The 26,410-nt window shown below is 45.9% G+C and overlaps 1 protein-coding gene and 1 long non-coding RNA gene across 7 annotated transcripts in view; one reads left to right on the forward strand and one right to left on the reverse strand.

Annotated features, from left to right (window-relative positions):
• Nucleotides 1-24,450, forward strand: part of LOC143687493 (uncharacterized) — a 39,417-nt gene extending 14,967 nt beyond the window's left edge. For 3 of the 5 annotated variants that reach the window (XR_013177553.1, XR_013177554.1, XR_013177555.1), the window contains one exon: nucleotides 24,262-24,450. This is a non-coding gene — a long non-coding RNA (uncharacterized LOC143687493). Of the gene's footprint in view, nucleotides 1-734; nucleotides 855-4,686; nucleotides 4,867-23,315; nucleotides 23,411-24,261 lie in introns of those variants that run through there. The other 2 variants (XR_013177556.1, XR_013177557.1) reach the window with 2 other exon arrangements.
• GSDMA (gasdermin A) lies at nucleotides 564-24,774 on the reverse strand. Of its 2 annotated transcripts, XM_077164500.1 has the most exons (13): nucleotides 24,719-24,774; nucleotides 24,158-24,354; nucleotides 11,250-11,366; nucleotides 9,628-9,846; nucleotides 9,277-9,457; nucleotides 6,663-6,828; nucleotides 5,769-5,865; nucleotides 5,227-5,274; nucleotides 4,263-4,283; nucleotides 3,484-3,638; nucleotides 2,931-3,045; nucleotides 2,141-2,214; nucleotides 564-1,568 (listed from the first exon to the last, which is right to left on the reverse strand). In XM_077164500.1, the coding sequence occupies exons 4-13, from the start codon at nucleotides 9,839-9,841 to the stop codon at nucleotides 1,326-1,328; spliced, it is 1,314 nt and encodes a 437-aa protein (XP_077020615.1). In that variant the 5' UTR covers nucleotides 9,842-9,846; nucleotides 11,250-11,366; nucleotides 24,158-24,354; nucleotides 24,719-24,774; the 3' UTR covers nucleotides 564-1,325. The 2 variants fall into 2 exon arrangements, with proteins under 2 accessions (XP_077020615.1, XP_077020616.1); XM_077164501.1 differs by lacking the exons at nucleotides 24,158-24,354; nucleotides 24,719-24,774 and adding an exon at nucleotides 11,880-11,985.
• Nucleotides 24,775-26,410: the final 1,636 nt, after the last annotated feature.

Consider the following 26,410-nt stretch of genomic DNA (forward strand, 5'->3'; position numbering starts at 1 on the left):
TTTTATTTTTTTTTTTATTTATTTATTTATTTTTTTTTTTTAAAGGAAAGACAGAGAGAAGGAAGGAAGGATAGAAGGAAGAAAGGGAAACATCTTTAAACATTTTCTTGTTTTATTGTATTTTGTTTCTTTTGTTTTTGTTACATGGGCTGGGGCCGGGAATCGAACCGAGGTCCTCCGGCATAGCAGGCAAGCACTTTGCCCGCTGAGCCACCGCGGCCCGCCCATTATTTTTATTTTTATTGGGTTTTTTTTTGAGCAATGAAAATGTTCAAGAGTCGATTGGCGAATGCACAGCTACATGATGGTATTGTGAACCACTGATTGTACAATTTGGATGATCGTATGGTGTGTGAATACATAATACATCTCAATAAAATTGCATTAGGAAAAGAGATCGGTGAAAGATGTTAAAGCCCTGCTTTATGCAGAAAAGGACCATATGAACCTAGCAGTTTCATGTGATTGCAATATGCACATTAGCAGGGCTGCATCCCAAGTCCACCCGCAGTCCCTCCTCTCACGACCACCCTGAACTGAGGACAGAAGACAGAAGGGTGAAGTAAGGAGACAGGTTGCAATTTATTTTTTGTTTGGAGTCAGTCTTTTTCTAGGGCTCCATTACTTTTTTAGACCCATCTGCATTTTCTTTTCATTGTGAAACACACTTGAAAGTTGTCCTACTCTTGTTTTCGGCTTCTACCATGGATTTCTCCGTCTTTCTCTTTCCCAAGCCTTCAACACAGGTCCGGAGGATCCCAAAGTTTCCTCTTTGAAAGAAGCTGCTTTGATGACCTTTTTCACACCCTCTTAGTTCTTCTAGCATTTCCCAGAAGGCCTGAGGCAGTATAGAAGTAAGTATTCATGTACATATGATCTGTATGGAGGATGATAACGTCTATTTTTTTCCTGGCAGAAATTAAGAGTTTCTTTATGATATATTCTTTAAAGAGAAAACACCAAAAGACATCTCATCTGAAGTAACATAATATTTTGCATTCATTCTGGTAAAGTTTGTTTTTTGGAAGTACAAGTGAAAGAGTTTAGGGTAGGAAATTAATTTATGTTTTTCCCCCCTTTTGTTGGAATGGTTTATAGTTTTTAAAAACTTGAAAACTTCTACTTCTAGAGGATTTAAGCATCAGTAGATGGGCAGAGAGGATTGTAGAGCTAGGGGGAAATACGGTTGGGCAGGTGGAAATTGCTTCTCAGCTAGGGATTCTATGACCTGTTTGGTGTTTCTTAAATACTCTTAGGTGTTAAGGACCTGGTGCAATGAAGTAGGGGAGGCATTAGGGAAGCAGGGAGCAGGAGGAAAAGGCAAGTTAGGAGGTCTCAGTCAGCAGCTGCAGGAAGGAGAGGCCAGCGTAAAGGGCACAGAGGCGGGGTAGTGTGTCTGGGTCCCACATATACTGGGGGCCAGATCTCTGTACTTCCAGGCCACTCAGCCCCACCAGGGCCTCTGTGAGAGTAAGTTCCTCATCCCCAAGGGAGGAGAGCAGCTCAGGTCGCAGGGGGAAGACATCCTCATTATCCTGCAGGAAACTCTGTTCCATTGTGCATTCCACCTGGAAGGAACCAAACCAGCATGAAAAGAAAGAACTAGGAACCTTTCTTCCTCTTTCCTAATTCACAAAAATTACCAAGAGGACTACAGTCCCCTTATTATTATTATAACTCTTTTCATTTGCAAATGTTTTCCAGCCATTCCTCCATCTAGGCCTTTGGACAGCCCTGTACAGTGGGACACACAGTTATTTTTAGCCCCATTTTGCAGAGGAGTAAATTGAACCTCAAGACCAGAAACAATAAAATATTTGCTCAAATAATTTGGCTAGAAATAAGCAAAGCAGGGTTGTTGTTTTTTTTTCTCTTTGCCCAATATCAGGCTGCAAAACCCAGACCAGCAGCTGCAGGAGGAAGAGGCTAGTGTAAAGGGCCCTGAAAGTTCTCTCTTCTTTCTCCCATTGTGAAAGTAACCAAAAGGAAACAACATGCAGAGAAATGAGAAGTGGGCATGAGCTCCTGGGATAGGCAAGGGGCCTTCTAGACTGTTCTGTCCTTAGGCCAAATCTGTATCTTTCTATTGGTCCTAGCTGTCTCCTCCCAAACTCTTCTGGGCATCTGCTGTTTCTCTCACCAGCTTTAGCTGCACAGGTAGGATCTTCTTCTCCATGGATTTGATCAGCAGCTTCTGTTGGGCTTCACTTAGCTCTGGAGAAAAAAAGCAGAGAAAGGATGTGTGTGCTGCTGGTGTAGAACACTACAGACCCCATAAGGTGCACTCCCAAAATGTCAGCGTTCATTTCGTTCATTCATTCATTCATTCATTCATTGTTGCATGTCTTTCTCTATGCCAGACACCTTCCTGGGTGTTAGGTGAAAAACGTCCTCCCTTCACTCAAGGAACTTGCAGTCAATTAGGGAGGAGAAAATAATCTGTAATTACAACGTGTTAATGGAGCCCCAGCTTAGGGATCTACTTTGGTCTTGCCATTTGAAGATAAGTTTCCCAAGGGAGAAAACAGCTGAGCTCACACCTGAAGGAACAGGGAATTTTTCTAGGTGGGAGAATGTTTCATGTAGAGAGAAGAGGAGGCTTTAGGGACAAGATCAGGAGATATTACCCTCTGAAATTTGCTTAAAGCTAACAGGTATCAGTGTCGAAGTGATGAGTTAAGCTATTTGCAGAAGTTTTCAGTAGGTTTGGGAGATAAAACTAGGGTTATTTTTCAACTTATATTAGCAGGCTGTTTTCTCAGACCGTCCAAGACGACCAAGAGAATCCTTAGGAATGAAGCCAGTTTTTAAAAATGTGCAAACTACCAAATTATACCAAACCATGGTATAATTTGCCTGGCATTCATTCATTTTAGAAATAGTCCAATCACAGAGAACACACATAGACAAAGACCTTATTCCCCACTTACCTGTTAGGGCTCCTAGGAAATAGAGGACAGCTTCCGATGCCTCCTTTGATAGCAAGACATCTTTTGGGAGTGCCTCCAGGCTCACTTCATGTCCCTTGTCTAGAGCCCCTTCCAGCTGTGAGAAAAGACAGGTGGCTATTTAAGATAACAAGGTTAAAGGGCCAGCGAAGTACCTAGCACATAGGGAGTCTTCAACATGTGTTAACTCTCTCCATTTCCCTATTTGTCTTTTAAAGTAACAAGTCCTGAAAAGTTTTGGATCCCTGGTTTCCTTGGTCCCTGAGCCTGGGACCACTGAAAGGGAAGGTTCCAGTTCCCTTCCAGTAGAGAGCCTCTGGCCTGCTCCTTATCCTCTGTCCATCAGGAGGGAGAATATGTGTTGGCTGCATCTGCATTGATTGCCCTTTTCCAGGGGAGACAAGTCTGAAGGGTACTGGCCCAGCTTTGGAGAAGCCATCCACTATTGACTCCTGGAAACTCTCAGATCTCCCCATTGGCTTTTACCAAAAATCTTCCTTCTCCCACGTCTCCCACCCTTCCACTAGGACCTCACCGTGAGCTCAAGGTCTTGAAGCTCCTTTTTCTTCCCTAGAAGTTTGCTGAGGGAGCAGAGCAGGGAGCGTCGCCCCACTTGGCTCAGCTTCTCCATTTCTTGGGCCTCTCTTTGAACCTCTTCTTTCAGTGTCCTGAAGTCCTCGTGTACCTCCCCTGTGTGAACAGTAAATACAGCCAACAACCAGCCCTGCATCTGGCTTCCTCCCACTCAGTAAGCATCTCCCTGCAGGGCCCCTCACTTAGCCCTCCTCGGGTCCACTGCTCTGCTCCCAGCTTGAGCTTGCCCTATCTTTTTTCCTTACCAAGGAAGGAGGTCATGATTAGAGGTATTGGGGCCAGGATCCATATTATCATCTAACCCAACAGCAAATCCTCCCTGAGGTCCTGGTCCCATCCTGTATCGGTAGACAATGGATCCCCTTTTCTCTAAGATTCTACCTAGTAGTTGAGAGGGAAGGTCTATTTGCCCTCCTTATGAGTTAGTTGACAAAGAAGAATGACTTGGGTTAGTGGATGAAGGCCAGGGTAGGAATACTCCAGAGGCCGGTGGGTCTGTATCCAGGGATGTGCGTAGATCAGGGATGGCTTGAGCCATCACCTGGACCTCCAGGGGGTTGGCATTCTAGGAATACATCCAGCCTGCTTTAGAGAGAGTGGTTTCCTGGAAGTGTGTCCAATCCCTGGTCCCCACCCTTGTCTTTTGCGCTCTCTGCCCCCATGCTTCTCCCACTGCCAAAGCCTTAGGGGGATATCTGGAAATGTCACAAAATTCCTTACCAGTATCAGATGCCTGGATAACTGATGATAAAAGAAAAAAGAGAAGAAAAAAAAAACCGTTAAGAATGTAATCCTTCAGAGCCTAACCATAACCAGGAGGTAAGAGAGACACTAAAGAGGGTTGGGAAATATGCCCTGTCCCCTGGGAAATCCCAGGCATGCTAAGGACACTCCTGCCCCATTCCTGGGAGGCAGGAATAGGTCAGGAGAAAAGCCAAGGCAACATGAGAAGGGGTGTCTGATCCAATTGGCATCACTGACTCAGTGGCTCTGATTCCAGCTGCTGGGTGGCAGTGCTGCAGATGTGTGGGGAAAAGGTTATAATATTCACACCGTTGAGGCAGAGGCTGGAGGCATTGGATGACCTGGGCATCTCCCCTCAAATCCTTTTTCCTAAGCTATTGGAATTTCTGTTGCATTTCAGGGACAATTATTAAGAAATGATTGAGACCCATTTTGCCATGCTCCCTGTCTGTGCCAAGGAGAAGGAAGAAGAAGCATTGGGACTTTAGAATTCTGAGTCAGGAGAGTTGCAATGGAATGAAAAGAAATACTTACGGATGAACTTCTCTTCTGTCTTTTCTGAAGACAGAAACAATGCACGTAGGTCAGCATGAAACCTATTTCTGCTTTTTAATCTAGAGCAGTTGCCAAGGCAATTTTATCGGCGATCATTAAAAAACACATGGAAGTTATGTCAGCATATCCACCTGTACATTTTTAGAACACTCACTGTCTCCAAGTCTTATTTCTGCTTCCAGTTGTGCCTCTGGTCTCTTTCTATTTGTCTGTCTGTCTCTATTTGTCTTTTTAAAAGTTGAGGATAGATATTTGTAAGGGCTTGGAAAGCAAAACTAGTTGCTCCTTAGGGGATAATAGTATGTGATATGAGAGGGTAGAAGGTTTTAGAGGATAATGTCATAATGTTAGAGAGTGTGGGGAGCCAGTAAGCAATTCCACTCACCTCCAGGAGGGAAGGTTTGCATGTCGTCATTGTAAATATGTGGAATATCTGTAAGGAACAAGAAAGTGAGAGCTGGAGGACTCTAGAGTTGCCTCACCCTTCCTTTTCTAGTCTTAGGCCCATGGGCTCAACCAAGGGCTAGGACCCTGCCCCTCAAATGCCTCCCCTTATCTCCTGTTCTAGCTCCATTGCTAGAAGTAAACATCTCTTCCTCTGTAAATACTCTCCTATGATCATTATAGTACCAGTGCCTAAATCCGTTTTGTTCTATTGGCCATAGACTTTTCTAGAGGTGAGGCCGCACTTGTTCATCTTTGTACCCCTTTCCTCTAGCTAACACAGTCCCTAACATACAGGACCCAGGAGTCCCATCTCCCCCTTCCCCAGAGCAGCTCCTGTGGTTCTGTGGCCTTCAAGTGGACCACAACACAAAACACTCCTTCACTTGTTCCTTGACATCACCACAAGAGGGGACCAGGATGTCTTGGTTTTGGTGAGGGTAATTCTCATCTTGTGTGGAGACGGTGCTGTTCTCTGCTCACCCCACTCATCTTTGCCTTTGACCATCAGCTGTCTCACTCGAAAGGCCAGGACGCAGCTCTTGGGGATGGTTATGGCCTCCTTGTGGTTTATGGATCCCTAGGATAGACAATGAGGATTCATGAATCTACAGATATCCTAAGAAGATGTGGGAATGTGGGGTGGAGAGGCAGGTGAATGACCAGGCCTGGAAGCCTTTTGGGAGATGAAAAGATGGGAACCCTTCATGGTATCCCTGCTCATCTTTCCACACAATCTCGGTTCCATGAACTGGGCTTTAAAGCCCTTCCACTCATTTCCACTGATCATCCCTTCAATGTCTTCCTGGGTCAGACACATGACAGGAATTGGGTGGACCTGCTCCATCACCTGTCTGTGTCATCTTAGAGCTGTCCCATCTTTAGAGCTTCCTCCCAGGCCTTGGCTCTTCCTTCTTTGCCATCTGTCTCATGCTCTCCTCTTTCAGGAAGTCTTCCATGACTAACCCCTACCACTAGCTCCAACTCATGTCTTGAATATTTATACAAATAGATATAGGTGTGTACAGCTTTACTTATTTACATTGAATTTTTCAAGCAGGAATTATTCCAAGCATCTGTCTTCTCCACGAGGCTGAGAACTTCCTGAGAGCAAGGATGTTTCTCTTCCTTACCATAACTATGAGTTTCTCCCTCCCTGATATTTCGGCATCTAGCACAGGGATTGGCACACATTGGGTGCCACTGATCAGAGAGGGAGATTGTATCTGGCCAGCTGGGGCCTGGATCTTGAAGAGTGGAAGAATGATGGGGTCCTTCTCGGTACCCTGGGTGGGCACTGTCCGGGCAAAGTTAACTCAGCCTCTCAGGAGAGGCCGAGTGTGAGTGTGTGCATGTGTACATGTGTGCGAGCCATACCTGTAGACCCAACGGGGCGAAGAACGGGAGGGAGAAACAACCATCGGCCTTGCCGGCTTTCTCTAGAGTGACCTCTTGGACGGTCTCCACCACCTCCATCACCACATACAGGTTCTCGCCTCGACTCTGCATCTCTTTCAGGAATGGGTGCTCTGCTGCCAGCTTTCTGTGGAAGGAGAAACATAAGAGAACCCTTCAGGGCTCCTCCCTGCACTGGGTCTTGCCCTTCTCTTTTTTCCTTTCATTCCTAGGAGCTAGACACTGTGATGTCAGGGAAAGAGTGAGGCCTGTGGAGTAAGATTGGGGTTGGAAACCCAGATTTACTGCTTACTAGCAGAGCAGCTTGTTTGAAGTCTTGGTTGCCTCATCTATAAAATGAGGATAATGATACCTACCAACAGGGTTGTTGAGAGATAAAGGCATAATCATGTGGCAGAGCCCAGGCCCTCCTGTGAACTTCCTTCTTCCTTCTTTCCTCAGTTCAGGGGCGGATTCCCCTCTCTTTCTACTCTCTTAGCTCTGTTCACCCTTCTGGGATCTTTTCTTTCCACCACTTATCCTCTCTATTGCTCCTAAAATCAGTTCTCCCCTCCATTTGCTTACAAATATAAACATGTCCCTGACCCTAAAAAAATGGAGTTGATCTTTGATCTTCCTCCTCCTTCAATTACCGTTCTGTTTCTTTCTTCCACTTCATTGGCAAATTGCTCCAAAGACATGCCCATACTCATTGTCTTTACTTCCCCATGGTCTGCTACTCCATTCCTTATAATCTGGCTTCTGTTTCCACTACTTAACTGAAATAGTAATGCCCTCCTGCCCACCAAACCCAGAGACCTTCCCTACCTCTGTGCAACATTAGACCTTGCTGTCCAGACCCGCCATGCAGCTGTCTTCTCTTGACTTCCTATTACACTACTTCACCCTGCTTCAAGTCTTAACTTCCTGGCTTTCAAATCATACTTTTCTGTCCTCATCCCTTTTCCCAGTTTCTCTGGTTCCCTGAAATTTTATGTTTTTAAAATTCTGTTCTCACTCCTCTGCTTTCTGAACTCCCCCTGACAGTTTTCCTTTTTCCTATAGTTTTAATCTTTATGCTGCTGACTGCCATCTATGAATCCTCACCTTGATTTATCTCCTGAGCTCCAGGCCCTTGCTTCCAACTCTCCCTTGAGTATGCTCAGCTGATATCTCAGTGGCACCACATACTCAAAATGTTCAAAAGGCACTCAATCTTTCCCTCCAAATAAACTTCAAATCTCTGTCTTCCCGATTCTGTTAAAGGTACCAAGTCCAGCTGGTTCTATCTCGCCTCCCTATAGGCCTTGCATCCATTCTCCCCTCTTCATTTCACCTGCACTTCCCAAGCTTAGGGCTCATGTCATCTCTGATAGATAATGGAACAGCATCTTACCAGGTCTGTCTTCTTCAAAACCCTGTCCTACTTTCTTTATTGACGCACTTCCTGTATCTGGCCAGATTAGTCATGACACACATCAACGCTTTGTCAGGGTTTCCTTGGTGCCTACAGAATAGTTCAACCACCTTGGCCTGGAACCTGGGTCCTTCACGATCTGGATTCAACCTATGTTTTCCATTTGTTCCACTCATACCTGTTCTGCTCTTGCTAAACCGGCTATTCATGGTCCCTTATAGATTCTCCTTAAGGTGAACCTTTGTAATGGCCTTCTCCCAGCCCTGCATGTCCGATTTCTACTCATCTTTCATAGCTTAGATCATAGGCTGCCTCCTCTGAGAAGTCTTCTCTGATTTTTTTCCAGCAAGAAGTACCTCTGATCCATCACAAAACTTAGACAAGCCCCTCCTGTGGCATTTTCCCTTTCTTGCCTTGGACTATAGCTACTGATGCATGTTTTTACCACTCCTAGATTGTAAAGTTCTCAAAGATGTTTTAGGTGTACCCCAGTGTGTAGTAGGGTGCTTTGCACTCAGCGAGAACTATATAAATGTTTATTGAATGAATGTCTAAGCACCCCAGTCCTTCCTACCTGCACCCCCTGTCCTCATGGCTTCCTTTCAACTACTATTTAACCACTTAAATGGCAGCTACCGCTGTCAAGTCAAACATCTGAGGGACCCAGTATCAAAACTGCACCTGCCACACCCCTTGTGCTGCTCGGGGCAGTGCCTAGTGTGTGTTCTGGGACACACTATTTCATTTATGGGAGCAGACCACTGTGCTCAAGCCACAGTGGAGAGAAGGCAAGACCTCTTCCCTTACTGGCTCACTTCAGAGAACCCTAGAATTGCAAAGAACTTTAGAGATTATCATTCAAGCCTATCATTTTGCAGGAAAGAAAACAAGTCCTGAGAAGAGAAGTGAATTTCCCGAGGTCACACAGCAAGCTGGTGTGAACACACTCATCCTCATGTGCATGAGGGGAGGGAGGTGGTGATGGAGGTACTGGAAGGCTGGGGAGGAGTGGCTAGGAAATGGCCTGCTTATGGCCATAGGCCAGAAAGGTCATTTTTCAAATGCTACCCTCTTGAGGGTCAGTGTGAGGGCCCTGTCCCTCAACTCCAGGCCCAAAGCACTGGTTCCGCGCACTGTCCCTCGTCCATCCCAACAGCCCCTGTCCCTGTCCACTCTCACCTCTCCTCTTGCAAGGCCTCCAGGGCCTTAGGTGCCACGCTGAGTGTCTGAACCTCCAGGGTGCTGCTCCGGGAGAGCCCGGCAGCCCCTGTCACCTTCACCGTCCTTGGCACATCCACCTCTCCCTTGACTTGGGCATCCAGCAGATTCTTAAAGCTAAACTTCCCAGTGTCTGTTGGATCTGCAGGAGGGAACAGAATAAAGGGGCTGGGCTGGGGGTGCATCCCTCTCCTCCCTGCCTGCTCAGCTCCTGCTCAGGACTTCCGGCTAGCTGATAGCTGACCGTGTCTGGGCAGAGGGAGCTTTGGGGCCTCCCATCCCTCAGTGTCCAACCCCAGGCCCGAGGCTGACCTGAAGGGGAGCTGCCAGGCTCAAGCACATCCAGGAGGGTGTAGTCAGTGCGGAGGTACCGGGCTCCCCAGAACAGGGTGCTTTTCCTCTTCCTCAGCACCAGGCAGAAGGGGTGGAAGCGCTTGAAGTCAATGAGGCTGTCGAGTGGGGTCAGGTCCCCGCGGGGGTTCAGCTGTCTGGTGAGTGCCCGGGTGACATTTTCAAATATGGTCATAGTGTCTGTGGCAGGGGGACAAGAGAGGGTCAATACAGCTGCTGTGGTGACCAGGACATGGCAAGGCCCTTGGCAGGGATGTCCCCTGGCCCTGGGGAAGGCCAGCTCTTCAGGATGCCTGGATTTGTAGAACTGAAAGGAAGCAGAGGAGGCCTCACTGAAGAGGGGAGCTCTAGGGCTCAGGAGATGAAACAGCTTGCCTGCAGCTGGCCTCCCCTTTCTCTGCCAGGGACTCCTTTCTCACTCCACATTCCCCATAGACCCCAGAGCTAGGAGTTCTGTTTCATTAGCAGCGGAAGCAAAACTTCCTCTCACACCGCTCTGCCAACCTCATTTTCCCCAGAGAACAGTGTCAGCAAAGGCCTGGGGATGCCAGGGAAGGGAAGCTGCCCCCAGCTGTCCTCTCCTTGGGTGGGATGCATGACAGTGGCCTGTGCCCTGGACTCGTGCCCAACTCCTGACCCACTTCCCTTCAGGAACTGCCCAGTTGCCCCAGGCACTTCCATGCTCCTCGCCTGAGCATACACTGCCTCTTCTGCCTGGAACACCCTCCCAATCGGAAGAAACTCTACTTCTCATTTAAGACTCAGTTTGGGGTCACCTCCTCTGTGACCCCTTCCCTCACTTCTTCAAGCAGTTAGTGACTCCACCCTGCATTCCCAAAGCACTTCGTCCATCTGCCTGGGAAACACCTGCCACTTGCTGTTATTATCTGTTCCCCTGACTCTCTCGCCTACTTGACAGTGTCCCACCCCCACCCCCCACCCCCACTCCCACCCCCAGAGGGCAGGCACTGGGCCTTAGTCATTCCTGTAGCATCAGCACCAAGCACAGGTACAGAGTTGGAGCTTAGCCAATGCGCATGGAAAGAACAAATGAACCAATGAATGAATGTGGACCTGGAGACACACGCTGGGGTAAAAGCTGCATGAGAGCTGAGGTTCCCTGTCCCCGGCCTCCTCTCTGTCTCTGAGGTTCAAGTCTAGGTGCTCTGTCTGGGCATCCAGTTGACACAGCTGGATTATCCCCGTGGGTGAAAGAGGACACAACCAGCTGGCCCGGACCAGCCTCCCCTCCCCTGTGGGGATCTCACGGGGGCAGGGAGGCAGGAGGCATATGCGCAAGGGCACAGGCCCCTCTGCCAATCCCATGAGCTCCGATGCACTGTTCTCAGCTCATGCCTGGGAGGGCCAGGAGGTGACAAGACGGCCTCCTGGCGCCAGCTGAGTGTCACTGGGAAGGGCTCGGGCCCTCTCCACCAGGGGCTCGCAGGGCCACCTCAAACTTCCTTTCCCCAAGGCCTATCAGGATACCTACCTCAGTGGCCTTGAGGGTAGTCCTAAGTCCTTCTTGTCCCACTTGCCTCCCCTCCATCCCTCAAGACCCCCTGCTGTCATCGAGTTCTCACCAGGGAACAGTGCTGGGTCCTGTCCCGCAGCGGTGTCTGGGGTGAGGGCCTGGACTCACTGGGTCTGGAAGGTTGAGAGTGTGGCTGCTCCTCACGGGGACAGGCTGCTTTATGCCTCTGTGGAGGAGGGATGAAGGCTCAGGGACCCGCCTGCCCCAGTGACCTCAGCCCCTCCTGTTCCACTTCCGGGAGAACAGCATCAACCTGTTCCACGTGTGCCCTGCCCCAGGCCCCGGGCCCTGGCCTCCTGCAGGACTGAGGAGGAGGAGGGAAAGGTGCCAGACAGGTGCCAGCGTGGGTGGGTGGGGGAGTCAGGGCCCACAGAGAGGTAGCAGTTAAAGGTTGGTTTGATGGGCAGACAGGAGAGAGGCCGAGGGAGAAGTAAGTGGGTGTACATGTGTGTATGTGTGTGTGTGTGTGTGTGTGTGTGTGTGTGTGTGTGTGTAATGAGGGAAGGCATCACTGTTGGGTCATTGATAAGGTCAATCGGAAGAATCTAGGATTCATGATGAGGTCTGGTTGGTGGGAGAAAGGGATAAGAAGCCCCGCAGCTTCACAGATCCCAGCAGAGAGCAGAGCAGCTGAAAAGTTCTCCTCCATCTTCCTGTTTTTCAATCCATGTATTCTTACCTCAGTCCATTTCTTTTAGCTACATACATATATCTATGGTTCCACTCTAGCATATGTCTGTGTAGGCAGAGATGGAGACAGAGAGAATGGTTTTCTGTGCAGTGTTCAGCAGCTCTGCTCCTCAGGGGATATTGTATATATACACATATATATATATACCAAGGAATAGGCTTAGTAAAATTCATGGAAAAGTTCAAGATGCTTGTCTGCCATGGGAATTCAGACATCTCATCATGGGTGACTCAGATCTGGTTCTTAAGTCCCTGCCTGGAAGGAATTTTAAAGGAGACTTTAGACTCATGGTCAGGTCTCTAGATGTCAAATTAAGACAATTACAAGCAAGACTCTTGATGTATAGCTGTGCATGGGGTATATGCGTATTTGGACACATACCCCACATCACATTACAGAAATAAAACTGAGCCTTCATGCTCCATCATGACTCAGCTGAAAGAAATCCAAATTTGATCTCAAAAACCATGGAAAGTAAGGCAGATCTTTACTGGAGATTTTCTTTTTTTTAAAATTAATTTATTTATTAATTAAAAAATTAAAAACAAACAAACAAAAACATTAAACGTTAACATATAATTCTGTTCTACATATATATTCAGTAATTCTCAATATCATCACATAGTTGCATATTCATCATTTCTTAGAACATTTGCATCAATTCAGAAAAAGAAATAAAAAGACAACAGAAAAAAGAAATAAAACGATGACAGAAAAAAAAAGATTATACATACCATATCCCTTACCCCTCACTTTCATTTATCACTGGCATTTCAAACTAAATTTATTTTAACATTTGTTCCCCCTATTATTTATTTTTATTCCATATGTTCTACTCGTCTGTTGACAAGATACATAAAAGGAGCATCAGACACAAGGTTTTCACAATCACACAGTCACACTGTGACAGCTGTATCATTATACTATCATCCGCAAGAAACATGGCTACTGGAACACAGCTCTACATTTTCAGGCAGTTCCCTCCAGCCTCTCCATTACGTCTTTTTTTTTTTTTTATTAATTAACAGAAAAAAAGAAATTAACCCAACATTTAGAAATCATACCATTCTACATATGCAATCAGTAATTCTTAACATCATCATATAGATGCATGATCATCGTTTCTTAGTGCATTTGCATTGGTTTAGAAGAACTAGTAACACAACAGAAAAAGATATAGAATGTTAATATAGAGAAAAAAATAAAAGTAATAATAATAGTAAAAAAAAAAACTATAGCTCAGATGCAGCTTCATTCAGTATTTTAACATGATTACTTTACAATTAGGTATTATTGTGCTGTCCATTTTTGAGTTTTTGTATCTAGTCCTGTTGCATAGTCTGTATCCCTTCAGCTCCAATTACCCATTATCTTACCCTGTTTCTAACTCCTGCTGGACTCTGTTACCAATGACATATTCCAAGTTTATTCTCGAATATCGGTTCACAGGGTGAGACCATACAGTATTTGTCCTTTAGTTTTTGGCTAGACTCACTCAGCATAATGATCTCTAGGTCCATCCATGTTATTACATGCTTCATAAGTTTATCCTGTCTTAAAGCTGCATAATATTCCATCGTATGTATATACCACAGTTTGTTTAGCCACTCGTCTGTTGATGGACATTTTGGCTGTTTCCATCTCTTTGCAATTGTAAATAACGCTGCTATAAACATTGGTGTGCAAATGTCCGTTTGTGTCTTTGCCCTTAAGTCCTTTGAGTAGATACCCAGCAATGGTATTGCTGGGTCGTATGGCAATTCTATATTCAGCTTTTTGAGGAACCGCCAAACTGCCTTCCACAGTGGTTGCACCATTTGACATTCCCACCAACAGTGGATAAGTGTGCCTCTTTCTCCACATCCTCTCCAGCACTTGTCATTTTCTGTTTTGTTGATAATGGCCATTCTGGTGGGTGTGAGATGATATCTCATTGTGGTTTTGATTTGCATTTCTCTAATGGCCAGGGACATTGAGCATCTCTTCATGTGCCTTGTGGCCATTTGTATTTCCTCTTCTGATAGGTGTCTGTTCAAGTCTTTTTCCCATTTTGTAATTGGGTTGGCTGTCTTTTTGTTGTTGAGTTGAACAATCTCTTTATAGATTCTGGATACTAGACCTTTATCTGATATGTCATTTCCAAATATTGTCTCCCATTGTGTAGGCTGTCTTTCTACTTTCTTGATGAAGTTCTTTGATACACAAAAGTGTTTAATTTTGAGGAGTTCCCATTTATTTATTTCCTTCTTCAGTGCTCTTGCTTTAGGTTTAAGGTCCATAAAACTGCCTCCAAATGTAAGATTCATAAGATATCTCCCTACATTTTCCTCTAACTGTTTCATGGTCTTAGACCTAATGTTTAGATCTTTGATCCATTTTGAGTTAACTTTTGTATAGGGTGTGAGATACAGGTCCTCTTTCATTCTTTTGCATATGGATATCCAGTTCTCTAGGCACCATTTATTGAAGAGACTGTTCTGTACCAGGTGAGTTGGCTTGACTGCCTTATCAAAGATCAAATGTCCATAGATGAGAGGGTCTATATCTGAGCACTCTATTTGATTCCATTGGTCGATATATCTATCTTTATGCCAATACCATGCTGTTTTGACCACTGTGGCTTCATAATATGCCTTAAAGTCAGGCAGTGCAAGACCTCCAGCTTCGTTTTTTTTCCTCAAGATGTTTTTAGCAATTCGGGGCACCCTGCCCTTCCAGATAAATTTGCTTATTGGTTTTTCTATTTCTGAAAAATAAGTTGTTGGGATTTTGATTGGTATTGCATTGAATCTGTAAATCAATTTAGGTAGGATTGACATCTTAACTATATTTAGTCTTCCAATCCATGAACACGGTATGCCCTTCCATCTATTTAGGTCTTCTGTGATTTCTTTTAACAGTTTTTTGTAGTTTTCTTTATATAGGTTTTTTGTCTCTTTAGTTAAATTTATTCCTAAGTATTTTATTCCTTTAGTTGCAATTGTAAATGGGATTCGTTTCTTGATTTCCCCCTCAGTTTTTTCATTACTAGTGTATAGAAATGCTACAGATTTTTGAATGTTGATCTTGTGACCTGCTACTTTGCTGTACTCATTCATTAGCTCTAGTAGTTTTGTTGTGGATTTTTCCGGGTTTTCGATGTATAGTATCATATCGTCTACAAACAGTGATAGTTTTACTTCTTCCTTTCCAATTTTGATGCCTTGTATTTCTTTTTCTTGTCTAATTGCTCTGGCTAGAACCTCCAACACGATGTTGAATAATAGTGGTGATAGTGGACATCCTTGTCTTGTTCCTGATCTTAGGGGGAAAGTTTTCAATTTTTCCCCATTGAGAATGATATTAGCTGTGGGTTTTTCATATATTCCCTCTATCATTTTAAGGAAGTTCCCTTGTATTCCTATCTTTTGAAGTGTTTTCAACAGGAAAGGATGTTGAATCTTGTCAAATGCCTTCTCTGCATCAATTGAGATGATCATGTGATTTTTCTGCTTTGATTTGTTGATATGGTGTATTACATTAATTGATTTTCTTATGTTGAACCATCCTTGCATACCTGGGATGAATCCTACTTGGTCATGATGTATAATTCTTTTAATGTGTTGTTGGATACGATTTGCTAGAATTTTATTGAGGATTTTTGCATCTATATTCATTAGAGAGATTGGTCTGTAGTTTTCTTTTTTTGTAATATCTTTGCCTGGTTTTGGTATGAGGGTGATGTTGGCTTCATAGAATGAATTAGGTAGTTTTCCCTCCGCTTCAATTTTTTTGAAGAGTTTGAGGAGAATTGGTACTAATTCTTTCTGGAACGTTTGGTAGAATTCACATGTGAAGCCATCTGGTCCTGGACTTTTCTTTTTAGGAAGCTTTTGAATGACTAATTCAATTTCTTTACTTGTGATTGGTTTGTTGAGGTCATCTATGTCTTCTTGAGTCAAAGTTGGTTGTTCATGTCTTTCCAGGAACCCATCCATTTCATCTAAATTGTTGTATTTATTAGCGTAAAGTTGTTCATAGTATCCTGTTATTACCTCCTTTATTTCTGTGAGGTCAGTAGTTATGTCTCCTCTTCCATTTCTGATCTTATTTATTTGCATCCTCTCTCTTCTTCTTTTTGTCAATCTTGATAGGGGCCTATCAATCTTATTGATTTTCTCATAGAACCAACTTCTGGTCTTATTGATTTTCTCTATTGTTTTCATGTTTTCAATTTCATTTATTTCTGCTCTGATCTTTGTTATTTCTTTCCTTTTGCTTGCTTTGGGATTAGTTTGCTGTTCTTTCTCCAGTTATTCAAAGTGGACAGTTAATTCCTGAATTTTTGCCTTTTCTTCTTTTCTGATATAGGCATTTAGGGCAATAAATTTCCCTCTTAGCACTGCCTTTGCTGCGTCCCATAAGTTTTGATATGTTGTGTTTTCATTTTCATTCGCCTCGAGGTATTTACTAATTTCTCTTGCAATTTCTTCTTTGACCCACTCGTTGTTTAAGAGTGTGTTGTTGAGCCTCCACGTATTTGTGGATTTTCTGGCACTCTGCCTATTATTGATTTCCAACTTCATTCCTTTATGATCCGAGAAAGTGTTGTGTATGATTTCAATCTTTTTAAATTTGTTAAGACTTGCTTTGTGACCCAGCATATGGTCTATCTTTGAGAATGATCCATGAGCACTTGAGAAAAAGGTGTATCCTGCTGTTGTGGGCTGTAATGTCCTATAAATGTCTGTTAAGTCTAGCTCATTTATAGTAATATTCAGATTCTCTATTTCTTTATTGATCCTCTGTCTAGATGTTCTGTCCATTGATGAGAGTGGGGAATTGAAATCTCCAACTATTATGGTATATGTGTCTATTTCCCTTTTCAGTGTTTGCAGTGTATTCCTTACGTATTTTGGGGCATTCTGGTTCGGTATGTAAATATTTATGATTGTTATGTCTTCTTGTTGAATTGTTCCTTTTATTAGTAGATAGTGTCTTTCTTTGTCTCTTTTAACTGTTTTACATTTGAAGTCTAATTTGTTGGATATTAGTATAGCCACTCCTGCTCTTTTCTGGTTGTTATTTGCATGAAATATCTTTTCCCAACCTTTCACTTTCAACCTATGTTTATCTTTGGGTCTAAGATGTGTTTCCTGTAGACAGCATATAGAAGGATCCTGTTTTTTAATCCATTCTGCCAATCTATGTCTTTTGATTGGGGAATTCAGTCCATTAACATTTAGTGTTATTAGTGTTTGGATAATATTTTCCTCTAACATTTTGCCTTTTATATTATATATATCATATCTGACTTTCCTTCTTTCTACACTTGTCTCCATACCTCTCTCTTCTGTCTTTTTGTATCTGACTCTAGTGCTTCCTTTAGTATTTCTTGCAGAGCTGGTCTCTTGGTCACAAATTCTCTCAGTGACTTTTTTTTTTTTTTTTAATTTTTTTTATTAATCAAAAAAAGAAAAGAAATTAACACAACATTTAGAAATCATTCCATTCTACACATGCACTCAGTAATTCTTAGTATCATCACATAGATGTATGATCATCATTTCTTAGTACATTTGCATTGATTTAGGAAAAGAACTAGCAAAACAGCAGAAAAAGATATAGAATGTTAATATAGAGAAGAGAATTAAAATAATAATACTAATAAAATATATATATATATATATATAAAAAGGAAAAAAAAAACAAAATCAAAAGATACAAACACACAAACAAACAAACAAAAAACCATATTTCAGGTGCAGCTTCATTCAGTGTTCCAACATAGTTACATTACACTTAGGTATTATTGTGCTGTCCATTTTTGAGTTTTTGTATCTAGTCCTGTTGCACAGTCTGTATCCCTTCAGCTCCAATTACCCATTATCTTACCCTGTTTCTAACTCCTGCTGGTCTCTGTTACCAATGATATATTCCAAGCTGATTCTCGAATATCGGTTCACATCAGTGGGACCATACAGTATTTGTCCTTTAGTTTTGGGCTAGACTCACTCAGCATAATGTTCTCTAGGTCCATCCATGTTATTACATGCTTCATAAGTTTAGTCTGTCTTAAAGCTGCATAATATTCCATTGTAGGTATACGCCACAGTTTGTTTAGCCACTCGTCTGTTGATGGACATTTTGGCTGTTTCCATCTCTTTGCAATTGTAGATAATGCTGCTATAAACACTGGTGTGCAAATGTCCGTCTGTGTCTTTGCCTTTAAGTCCTTTCAGTAGATACCTAGCAGTGGTATTGCTGGGTCGTAATCCATTCTGCCATTCTATGTCTTTTGATTGGGAAATTCAGTCCATTAACCTTTAGTGTTATTACTGTTTGGATAATATTTTCCTCTACCATTTTGGCTTTTGTATTATATATATCATATCTGATTTTCCTTCTTTCTACACTTTACTCCATACCTCTCTCTTCTGTCTTTTCATATCTGACTCTAGTGCTCCCTTTAGTATTTCTTGCAGAGCTGGTCTCTTGGTCACAAATTCTCTCAGTGACTTTTTGTCTATAAATGTTTTAATTTCTCCTTCATTTTTGAAGGACAATTTTGCTGGATATAGGAGTCTTGGTTGGCAGTTTTTCTCTTTTAGTAATTTAAATATATCATCCCACTGTCTTCTAGCTTCCATGGTTTCTGCTGAGAAATCTACACATAGTCTTATTGGGTTTCCCTTGTATGTGACAGATTGTTTTTCTCTTGCTGCTTTCAAGATCCTCTCTTTCTCTTTGACCTCTGACATTCTAACTAGTAAGTGTCTTGGAGAACGCCTATTTGGGTCTATTCTCTTTGGGGTGTGCTGCACTTCTTGGATCTGTAAGTTTAGGTCTTTCATAAGAGTTGGGAAATTTTCAGTGATAATTTCTTCCATTAGTTTTTCTCCTCCTTTTCCCTTCTCTTCTCCTTCTGGGACACCCACAACACGTATATTTGTGCGCTTCATATTGTCATTCAGTTCCCTGATCCCCTGCTCAAGTTTTTCCATTCTTTTCCCTATAGTTTCTGTTTCTTTTTGGAATTCAGATGTTCCATCCTCCAGTTCACTAATTGTAGCTTCTGTCTCTTTAGATCTACCATTGTAGGTATCCATTGTTTTTTCCATTTTTTCTTCTTTGTCCTTCACTCCCACAAGTTCTGTGATTTGTTTTTTCAGATTTCCTATTTCTTCTTTTTGTTCAGCCCATGTCTTCTTCATGTCCTCCCTCAATTTATTGATTTGGTTTTTGAAGAGTTTTTCCATTTCTGTTCATATATTCAGCATTAGTTGTCTCAGCTCCTGTATCTCATTTGAACTATTGGTTTGTTCCTTTGACTGGGCCATATCTTCAATTTTCCGAGCGTCATCCATTATTTTCTGCTGGTGTCTGGGCATTTGATCAGATTTCCCTGGGTGTGGGACCCAGCTGGTTGAAAGGTTTTTCTGTGGAATCTCTGGGCTCTGTTTTTCTTTTCCTGCCCAGTAGGTGGCGCTCGTGGCGGTCGTTTGTCTGCGGGGCAGTCGGCCCGGGAAACCGTGCATGGAGGCGGGGGTCGCTGGCCGCAGCTTGGGGGAGTGCCGGTCCAAATTGCCCAGCTGGCCCGAGATGCCAAGCGTGACGGGAGGGCCCCGCTATCCAATGTTCCCAGTCAGACCGGGGAGCCACATGCGTGGAGGGGACCCCAGTCGCCAGCCGCCCCGGCCAGGAAAACGTGCGCCCCTCAGGTATCTCACCGCAGCAGATTCTCCCTGCCCGTTCAGCCGTTCCAGAATGGGGTACGCTGTCTTTTTGGTCTCTGTCATGACTCCGGGAGCTGTTTCGTGTTGTTTCTGTTTCTTTAGTTGCTTTTCTGGAGGAGAAACTAAGACCCGCGCGTCTTACTAAGCCGCCATCTTTTCCGGAAGTCCTCTCAGTGACTTTTTGTCTGAGAATGTTTTAATTTCTCCCTCATTTTTGAAGGACAATTTTGCTGGATATAGGAGTCTTGGTTGGCAGTTTTTCTCTTTTAGTAATTTAAATATATCATCCCACTGTCTTCTAGCCTCCATGGTTTCTGCTGAGAAATCTACACATAGTCTTATTGGGTTTCCCTTGTATGTGATGGATTGTTTTTCTCTTGCTGCTTTCAAGATCCTCTCTTTCTCTTTGACCTCTGACATTCTAACTAGTACGTGTCTTGGAGAACGCCTATTTGGGTCTAATCTCTTTGGGGTGCGCTGCACTTCTTGGATCTGTAATTTTAGGTCTTTCATAAGAGTTGGGAAGTTTTCAGTGATTATTTCTTCCATTAGTTTTTCTCCTCCTTTTCCCTTCTCTTCTCCTTTTGGGACACCCACAGCACGTATATTTGTGCGGTTCATATTGTCCTTGAGTTCCCTGATACCCTGTTCAAATTTTTCCATTCTTTTCCGGATAGTTTCTGTTTCTTTTTGGAATTCAGATGTTCCTACCTCCAAATCACTAATTCTATCTTCTGTCTCTTTAAATCTATCATTGTAGGTATCCATTGTTTTTTCCATCTTTTCTACTTTATCCTTCACTTCCATAAGTTCTGTGATTTGTTTTTTCAGCTTTTCTATTTCTTCTTTTTGTTCAGCCCATGTCTTCTTCATGTCCTCCCTCAATTTATCGATTTCGTTTTTGAAGAGGTTTTCCATTTCTGTTCGTATATTCAGCATTAGTTGTCTCAGCTCCTGTATCTCATTTGAACTATTGGTTTGTTCCTTTGACTGGGCCATATTTTCAATTTTCTGAGTGTGATCCGTTATCTTCTGCTGGCGTCTGGGCATTTAGTCAGATTTCCCTGGGTGCTGGACCCAACAATTTGGAAGATTTTTCTGTGAAATCTCTGGGATCTGTTTTTCTTATCCTGCCCAGTAGGTGGCGCTCGTGGCACACATTTGTCTGCGGGTCCCACCAGTAGAAGGTGCTGTGGGTCCTTTAACTTTGGAAAACTCTCGCCGTCGGGGAGGTTTGCCAGCTGAAGTGGCTTGGAAGAGTGCCAGCCGGCCCAGGGTCCTAATGCGGGGAGAGTCGCCGGCCGCCGCAGCCCGTGAGAGCGCCCATCCGAATTTCCTAGTCGGCCTGGGGCGCCAGGCGTGGCGGGAGGGCGCCATCCGCTGCGGCCCGGGAGAGTGCACTGTTCCCAGCTGGACGGGGAGTCATGTGTTTGGAAGGGGCCGCCCCCCGTCACCGTTCTCCGCGGCCTGGGGATTTCCGATCCAATTCTCTCAGTTGGTCCAGGGGGCTGCACGTGGTGTGGGTGCCAGCTGCCGCAGCTTGAGGGGACCGCCTGTCCAATTCTCCCAGCTGGCCCGGGAAGGGGGAAGGGAGGAACTCCGGCCGCCCCGCCCGGTGAAGCCCGCGCCCCTCGGCGATCTCACCGGAACGGGTTCTCTCAGCCAGTCAGCCATTCCAGGATGGGGTACACTGTCTTTTTGATCTCTGTCATGGCTCTGGGAGCTGTTCTGTATCGTTTCTACTCCCCTAGTAGCTGTTCTGGAGGAGGAACTAAGATCCGCACGTCTTACTAAGCCGCCATCTTCTCCGGAACTCTCCATTACATCTTGAATAACAAGATGATATCTACTTAATGCATAAGAATAACCTCCAGGTTAACCTCTTGACTCTGTTTGGAATCTCTCAGCCATTGACACTTTGTCTCATTTCACTCTTCCCCCTTCTGGTTGAGAAGGTTTTCTCAATCCTCTGATGCTAGGTCTCAGCTCATTCTAGGGTTTTTCTCAATCCCTTGATGCTGAATCTCAGCTCATTCTAGGATTTCTGTCCCACATTGCCAGGAAGGTCCACACCCCTGGCAGTCATGTCCCACACGTAGAGAGGGGGAGGGCAGTGAGTTTGCTTGTTGTGTTGGCTGGAGAGAGAGGCCACATCTGTGGAGGTTTCTTGAGGGGAGCTTGGTGAATGGGGAGATTAGACCATTCCACACAGCAAAACTCCCCAAAGACATCATTACTCTACGTGTGTCCCCAAAGTCCCATTCAGTATGACAGCTGTCTCCCAATCTCTCTTTTCTGTCTTAAAACAAAACAAACCCCTGCCCCTGCTGGGTCTCTGGTCCCTGCTCCTGATATTTTTGCTTCTCTTCCTCCTGAGCCACCCTGGCGATCTACTTCCTTCAGTTCAACAGTTCTAACACCACCTTCATCAAACGTTCCTCCTCCAAAGGAGGACCTTGGCATGTAGGAACGTTGTCATTAATTGGCCTCAGTCACAGGCACACATGCAGGCAGAAATGTGTTGAATGAGTTGTAGTCTCTCCATCTCTCTGTTTTCCTGGATCTGTGTTGTCCGCTTTGTATCTCTTCATTAGCACCTTGATGTGACACCACTGCAGCACTTCATCCTAGGACCGTGCCATCTCCCATCCCTTCTTCAGCTCCAGAGAAGGTGGCCCCATCCCCATGGTGCTAACCAGCCCACCAGTTCCTTCGTCAGGCTCCTGGGAATTTCTTCTTAGTGTCTATCCTCTACCACTGGCTGCGGGCCAAGGTACCCAGCCCAGCCCATCCTCCAAAGATCTGGAGAGCATTGGTTTCGACAAGCGATATATTTATCTCCGCTCCCTGAAGCCCCCAAAAGTCCACCCACCCCATGTTCTCTACTTTGACTCAGAAGCCTCACTTCTTTCATTACTCTTCTCCTTCACCATTCACTCTGAACTCGGAGCACTGTACCAGCTTGTGCTCATTCTGCCCCATTGCACCATTCCCCCAGACTGCCTAAGGCTGCTCTGAGCAGGGGGTTTTGAGGTTCAGAACAGAAAGGAGACACAAGGGCTTCTGGGGCCAGCCAGGTTGAAGGTCTTTCCTCATTCCTTTCGTGCCTTTGGAGTGCAAATATCTGTGTCTAGGCTTGTCCCTGTGCTGCTCCTCTCTCCCAGAATCCAAGATACCCTTTCTTTTTCTCGTCCCCCGCTGCTCCAAGTCTTAGGGATAGAAAGGTCATAGAATGCCTTTAGGTCCACAGGCTCCTTTTCCTAAGTTAGGGACTTCTGGAACAGAATATAAACTGCTCTGGAAGAGATTTAAATTAGACTCAACATGTAAGAGCTCTTTAAGTCAGTTAAAAGCAACTTAATAACGAGCCAGTGCCAGGGTGCTTCTGCAGGGAATGGAGAAGCCCTTTACAGGCAGGTGGCTGAGCCTTGCTCTATTGCCCTCTGCTGGCCACTTGGAGCACGTCATGGGCGAGAATCATCCCTTTCCTGCAGACCAAGTTTATGATTTGTGTGTAGTTGACGGGAGATGGGGGTTAGGGAAGGGACCTGAGTTAGGAGAGGAAGCTCCAACCACCTGTTCTTGCAGAACATACTGTCCCTCTGACCCACAGAGTGCACTGCAGACTACAGATAGATAGACACTGGCACAGGGAATTATTTTCTTACCCATTTTTCTTTCTATTATTGTTGTTTTTCCCCCCTGGAAGGGGTCGAAGAGTAAAATTCCAGTAGGCTACTGGAATTTCAAAGGGTGGAAATCATTGACCCTGACAAGAATGAGAAGGAGCTTGCATTCTAGGAGGTATGAGGGCAGAAAGAAGGTTCAGGAGGCAGAGACAAAATAATGGAGCCCACTTGTAGGGTGTGGGATGGCTGGAGCATCTGGGGGAAATGGTTCCTTTACAGACTGCCAGACCTCCCCTAAATAAAAGGCAATGAGAAGGTTAGAGATGACGTCAGGCTGGAAGGGGCACAGGGAATGGCTGTCTGGTAGAGAGGCCAGAAGAACGTTCCCCAAGGGTGTGATGTTTTATATCTCACTTGGGAGGTTGAAAGTTTTGGGGTGCAGGTTTTAGATTGTAAGCTATACTTCCACAATTTCCACTTTCTAAATAGAGTATAAACCTGGAATCCTTTCTTATCCCCCCCAAATTTTTGAGGTTTCCTCCCAAATTCCCAAATCAGTCTTGGAGCCCAAGACACCCCCTAACTCCTGACTGAGCAGACACTAATGTTCAGCTTGGATTGCATCAAATTCAGCATCAAACTCCAAGTTGTCAGCCCTGACTATCTCCAAGCCTCCAGTGATGATCCCCCTACCCATCAGGCCGGTGCAGGCAAGCAGGCCACTGCCAGCCCCCAGTCCAAACCCAGAGAAGCCTTCTTTGTCAACTGAAACCAATGTTGGAGGCAAAGTTCCTCTCCATTTTCACCAGCATTCCCGGCACAGCCCCAAGCCCCACTCTGCTTTTCCCAGGGCTTGTTGGGCCAGGACTGGGAATCCATGGTGGAAAAAGTAGCAAGACAGCCAGGTGTCATTGGCCAGCACCTGAAAGATGTCAAGGACAGTAGAGATGGCACAGGTGGCAGCAGGGCACTGGGCTCTGGGTGTAGAAGGCAGTAGAGTCCCATCAGGGCCTGTATCCCCTTTAGCTCCTCATCCCAGAAGTCGCTGAGCAGCTTGCAGTGAAGACGGAAGGGCCCTACCTTCCCCTGGAGGAAGTTCTGGTCCAGGAGAGTCTCAATCTGCACAGTGGAGAATCAACATCACAGGATGCTTTGCATTTGAGGAGCTGCCAATTACAGATGTAGTCTGTAGTAAAAATTTAAATCTCAGCTTCTGGTCCCATCTTAGCCTCTCTGCCTGTTAGTGGTAGAGTCAAGCAGAACTGGGCATGGGTTAAGAATCTGGAGACCCCAGTTCTGTTGTGAACTCTGCCAGGAGCTGTGTGGCCCTGGGGAAGTCTCTTACCCTCTCTGGGCCTCAGAGTGCTCATCCGTGAGTGAGGGGGTGGAGCTGAATGAACTCCAGGATCCCCTGTAGTGCTCAAATTCAATTTGATCCTACTATCACCCCCCACCTGTATCCTACAACCCCAAGACCTCTTACCAGCTTCATCCATCGGGGCAGGATCCCCGTTTCCACAGACATGGCCTGCAGCTGCTCCTGGCTCAGCTTTGCAGAGGGTAAAGGACAAGCGAGGGCTTGAGAGACAAGAGAGGGCTTGTGCCCTCTCTCCCTCTGGTAGGCCTGGGAATTGTAAGGCAGTTCTGGGAACTGGGTCTGACTTGCTGGGAGTAGCAGCAGATTCACTCTCCCCCAGGAGAGGATGAGGTATGTTCCATTTCTTCTGGGGAAAATGGGCAGGGATAGATGGGCTTGCACCGCTTGCCTCTCCTTGGAGGAGGGAACGCCAGGGTTTGGGCCCTGATTCACTGTGCCTGTAGCTTGGTACCAGGGCTGGTTTGGGAGTGTGACCTGTGCAATGGCACTGGGCCCACTGTGTGTGGTTTAGTGCTCGCCCACAGCCATCTTGAATAATAATTCTTAGTAAGTTTTGAAGAATGTGCCCATTTTGCACCAGGTCTCACAGATTATGTTGTCGGACCTGCTTGGTGCCATTGGGCCTAACCCAGTAGGCCCATCTCATTAGGTACTGCCTGCCCAGACCCTCACCATGCCCAGCCCCCGGCAGGTAGATGTTTCCAGCCAGCATGGGGTGGAGTTTGCCAGAAGTCTTGCAGCCATCCGAGGAGTCGGTCAAAAACCAGGGCCCGACCCAGCTGACAGAGAGGTGGGAAGTAATCAGCTAAATATCCTAACAGTCAGAGACACTGGTAGCTGCCTGGATTGGGGGCTCCTTCAGGGCAGGGGCTCAGTCTCTCCCTCAGCCTGGAAAAGAACCACCCGTGGGTGGACAGACCAGCCTCTGCTGGTCTCCAGGGTGAGAAAGGCCTGACCCGCCCAGGAAACCAGCCCAAAGCCGGCCCCAGTCGCCCGAAGCCCCGCCCCGCGGCCCGCCCCGCGGCCGTCTTAAGCCCTGGCCCGCTCCTGGCGCGCGCATCCCGCCTCTCGCCTCTTAAGCTCCGCCCCCAGCTGTCTTAAGCCCCTCCCCCAGCTCCCAGCCGGAGGGTAACCGCCCCCGCGCCGCCCACACGGCTCTCCCCGCCCCTGCAGCAGTGGCTCCCAGCGTGGCGGCACGGTTCGTCCCTGCAATGGGGCGACCTCGGCCCCCAGGTCTGGCTCTTCAGCGCCAGCAGTTCCATTTCACCTCGGCCCGAAGCGTCCGAAACCCTGGTGCTCCCGGGGGGCAGTCTCAGGCCCGGAGTGCGCCACACCCGCCTCAGCAAGACTTCATCCAGCGGCCCCACCCCCAGAATCCCCTTTTTCGTACTCGGCGACCTTTCCCCTTCCTGCTGTGTAGGCACGTTCCCCAGGGGAAAGGCTTGCGGAGGCTCGGGTTTGCTCAGCTCCTTACCAGGTTTTCCGCTGGGCACGAAGGATCCTGCAGAGGGTAAGGGACGCACCCCATCACCATGGTAACTGCGAGAGACAGAGGTGGAGACGCCTAAGCACCAGGACTCAGAGGCCCAGGGAAAGACACCGTCTTATGGGCTGGGCAGATGTAGCCTCAGCCTGCCCACAGCCGCGGGGTGGAGGCTGGGAGTGGGGATGGAGAGGGGCGCTTCAAGAGCCCAAGAAACCCGCGGCTGGGGTCCCAGTCATTACCACTACCTGCCAAAGCCTGAGGAGTCCTCTGCTTCCCACCCTCTGACACCCCAGGGTTTTGAGAAGGAGCTC

This window comes from Tamandua tetradactyla, chromosome 6, assembly GCF_023851605.1.
Source record: "Tamandua tetradactyla isolate mTamTet1 chromosome 6, mTamTet1.pri, whole genome shotgun sequence".
In the NCBI taxonomy this organism is placed as follows: domain Eukaryota; kingdom Metazoa; phylum Chordata; class Mammalia; order Pilosa; family Myrmecophagidae; genus Tamandua; species Tamandua tetradactyla.

What these genes read in the sequence shown, in the direction of transcription:
- GSDMA (XM_077164500.1), bottom strand. Translation starts at nt 9,841, where the DNA reads ATGACCATATTTGAAAATGTCACCCGGGCACTCACCAGACAGCTGAAC. An exon ending in CAAAGGCAAAGATGAGTGGG is followed by an intron (nt 5,275 to 5,768) that starts GTGAGCAGAGAA and finishes TGTTCCTTACAG; the next exon opens with ATATTCCACATATTTACAAT. An exon ending in TACCTGTGCAGCTAAAGCTG is followed by an intron (nt 1,569 to 2,140) that starts GTGAGAGAAACA and finishes GGTTCCTTCCAG; the next exon opens with GTGGAATGCACAATGGAACA.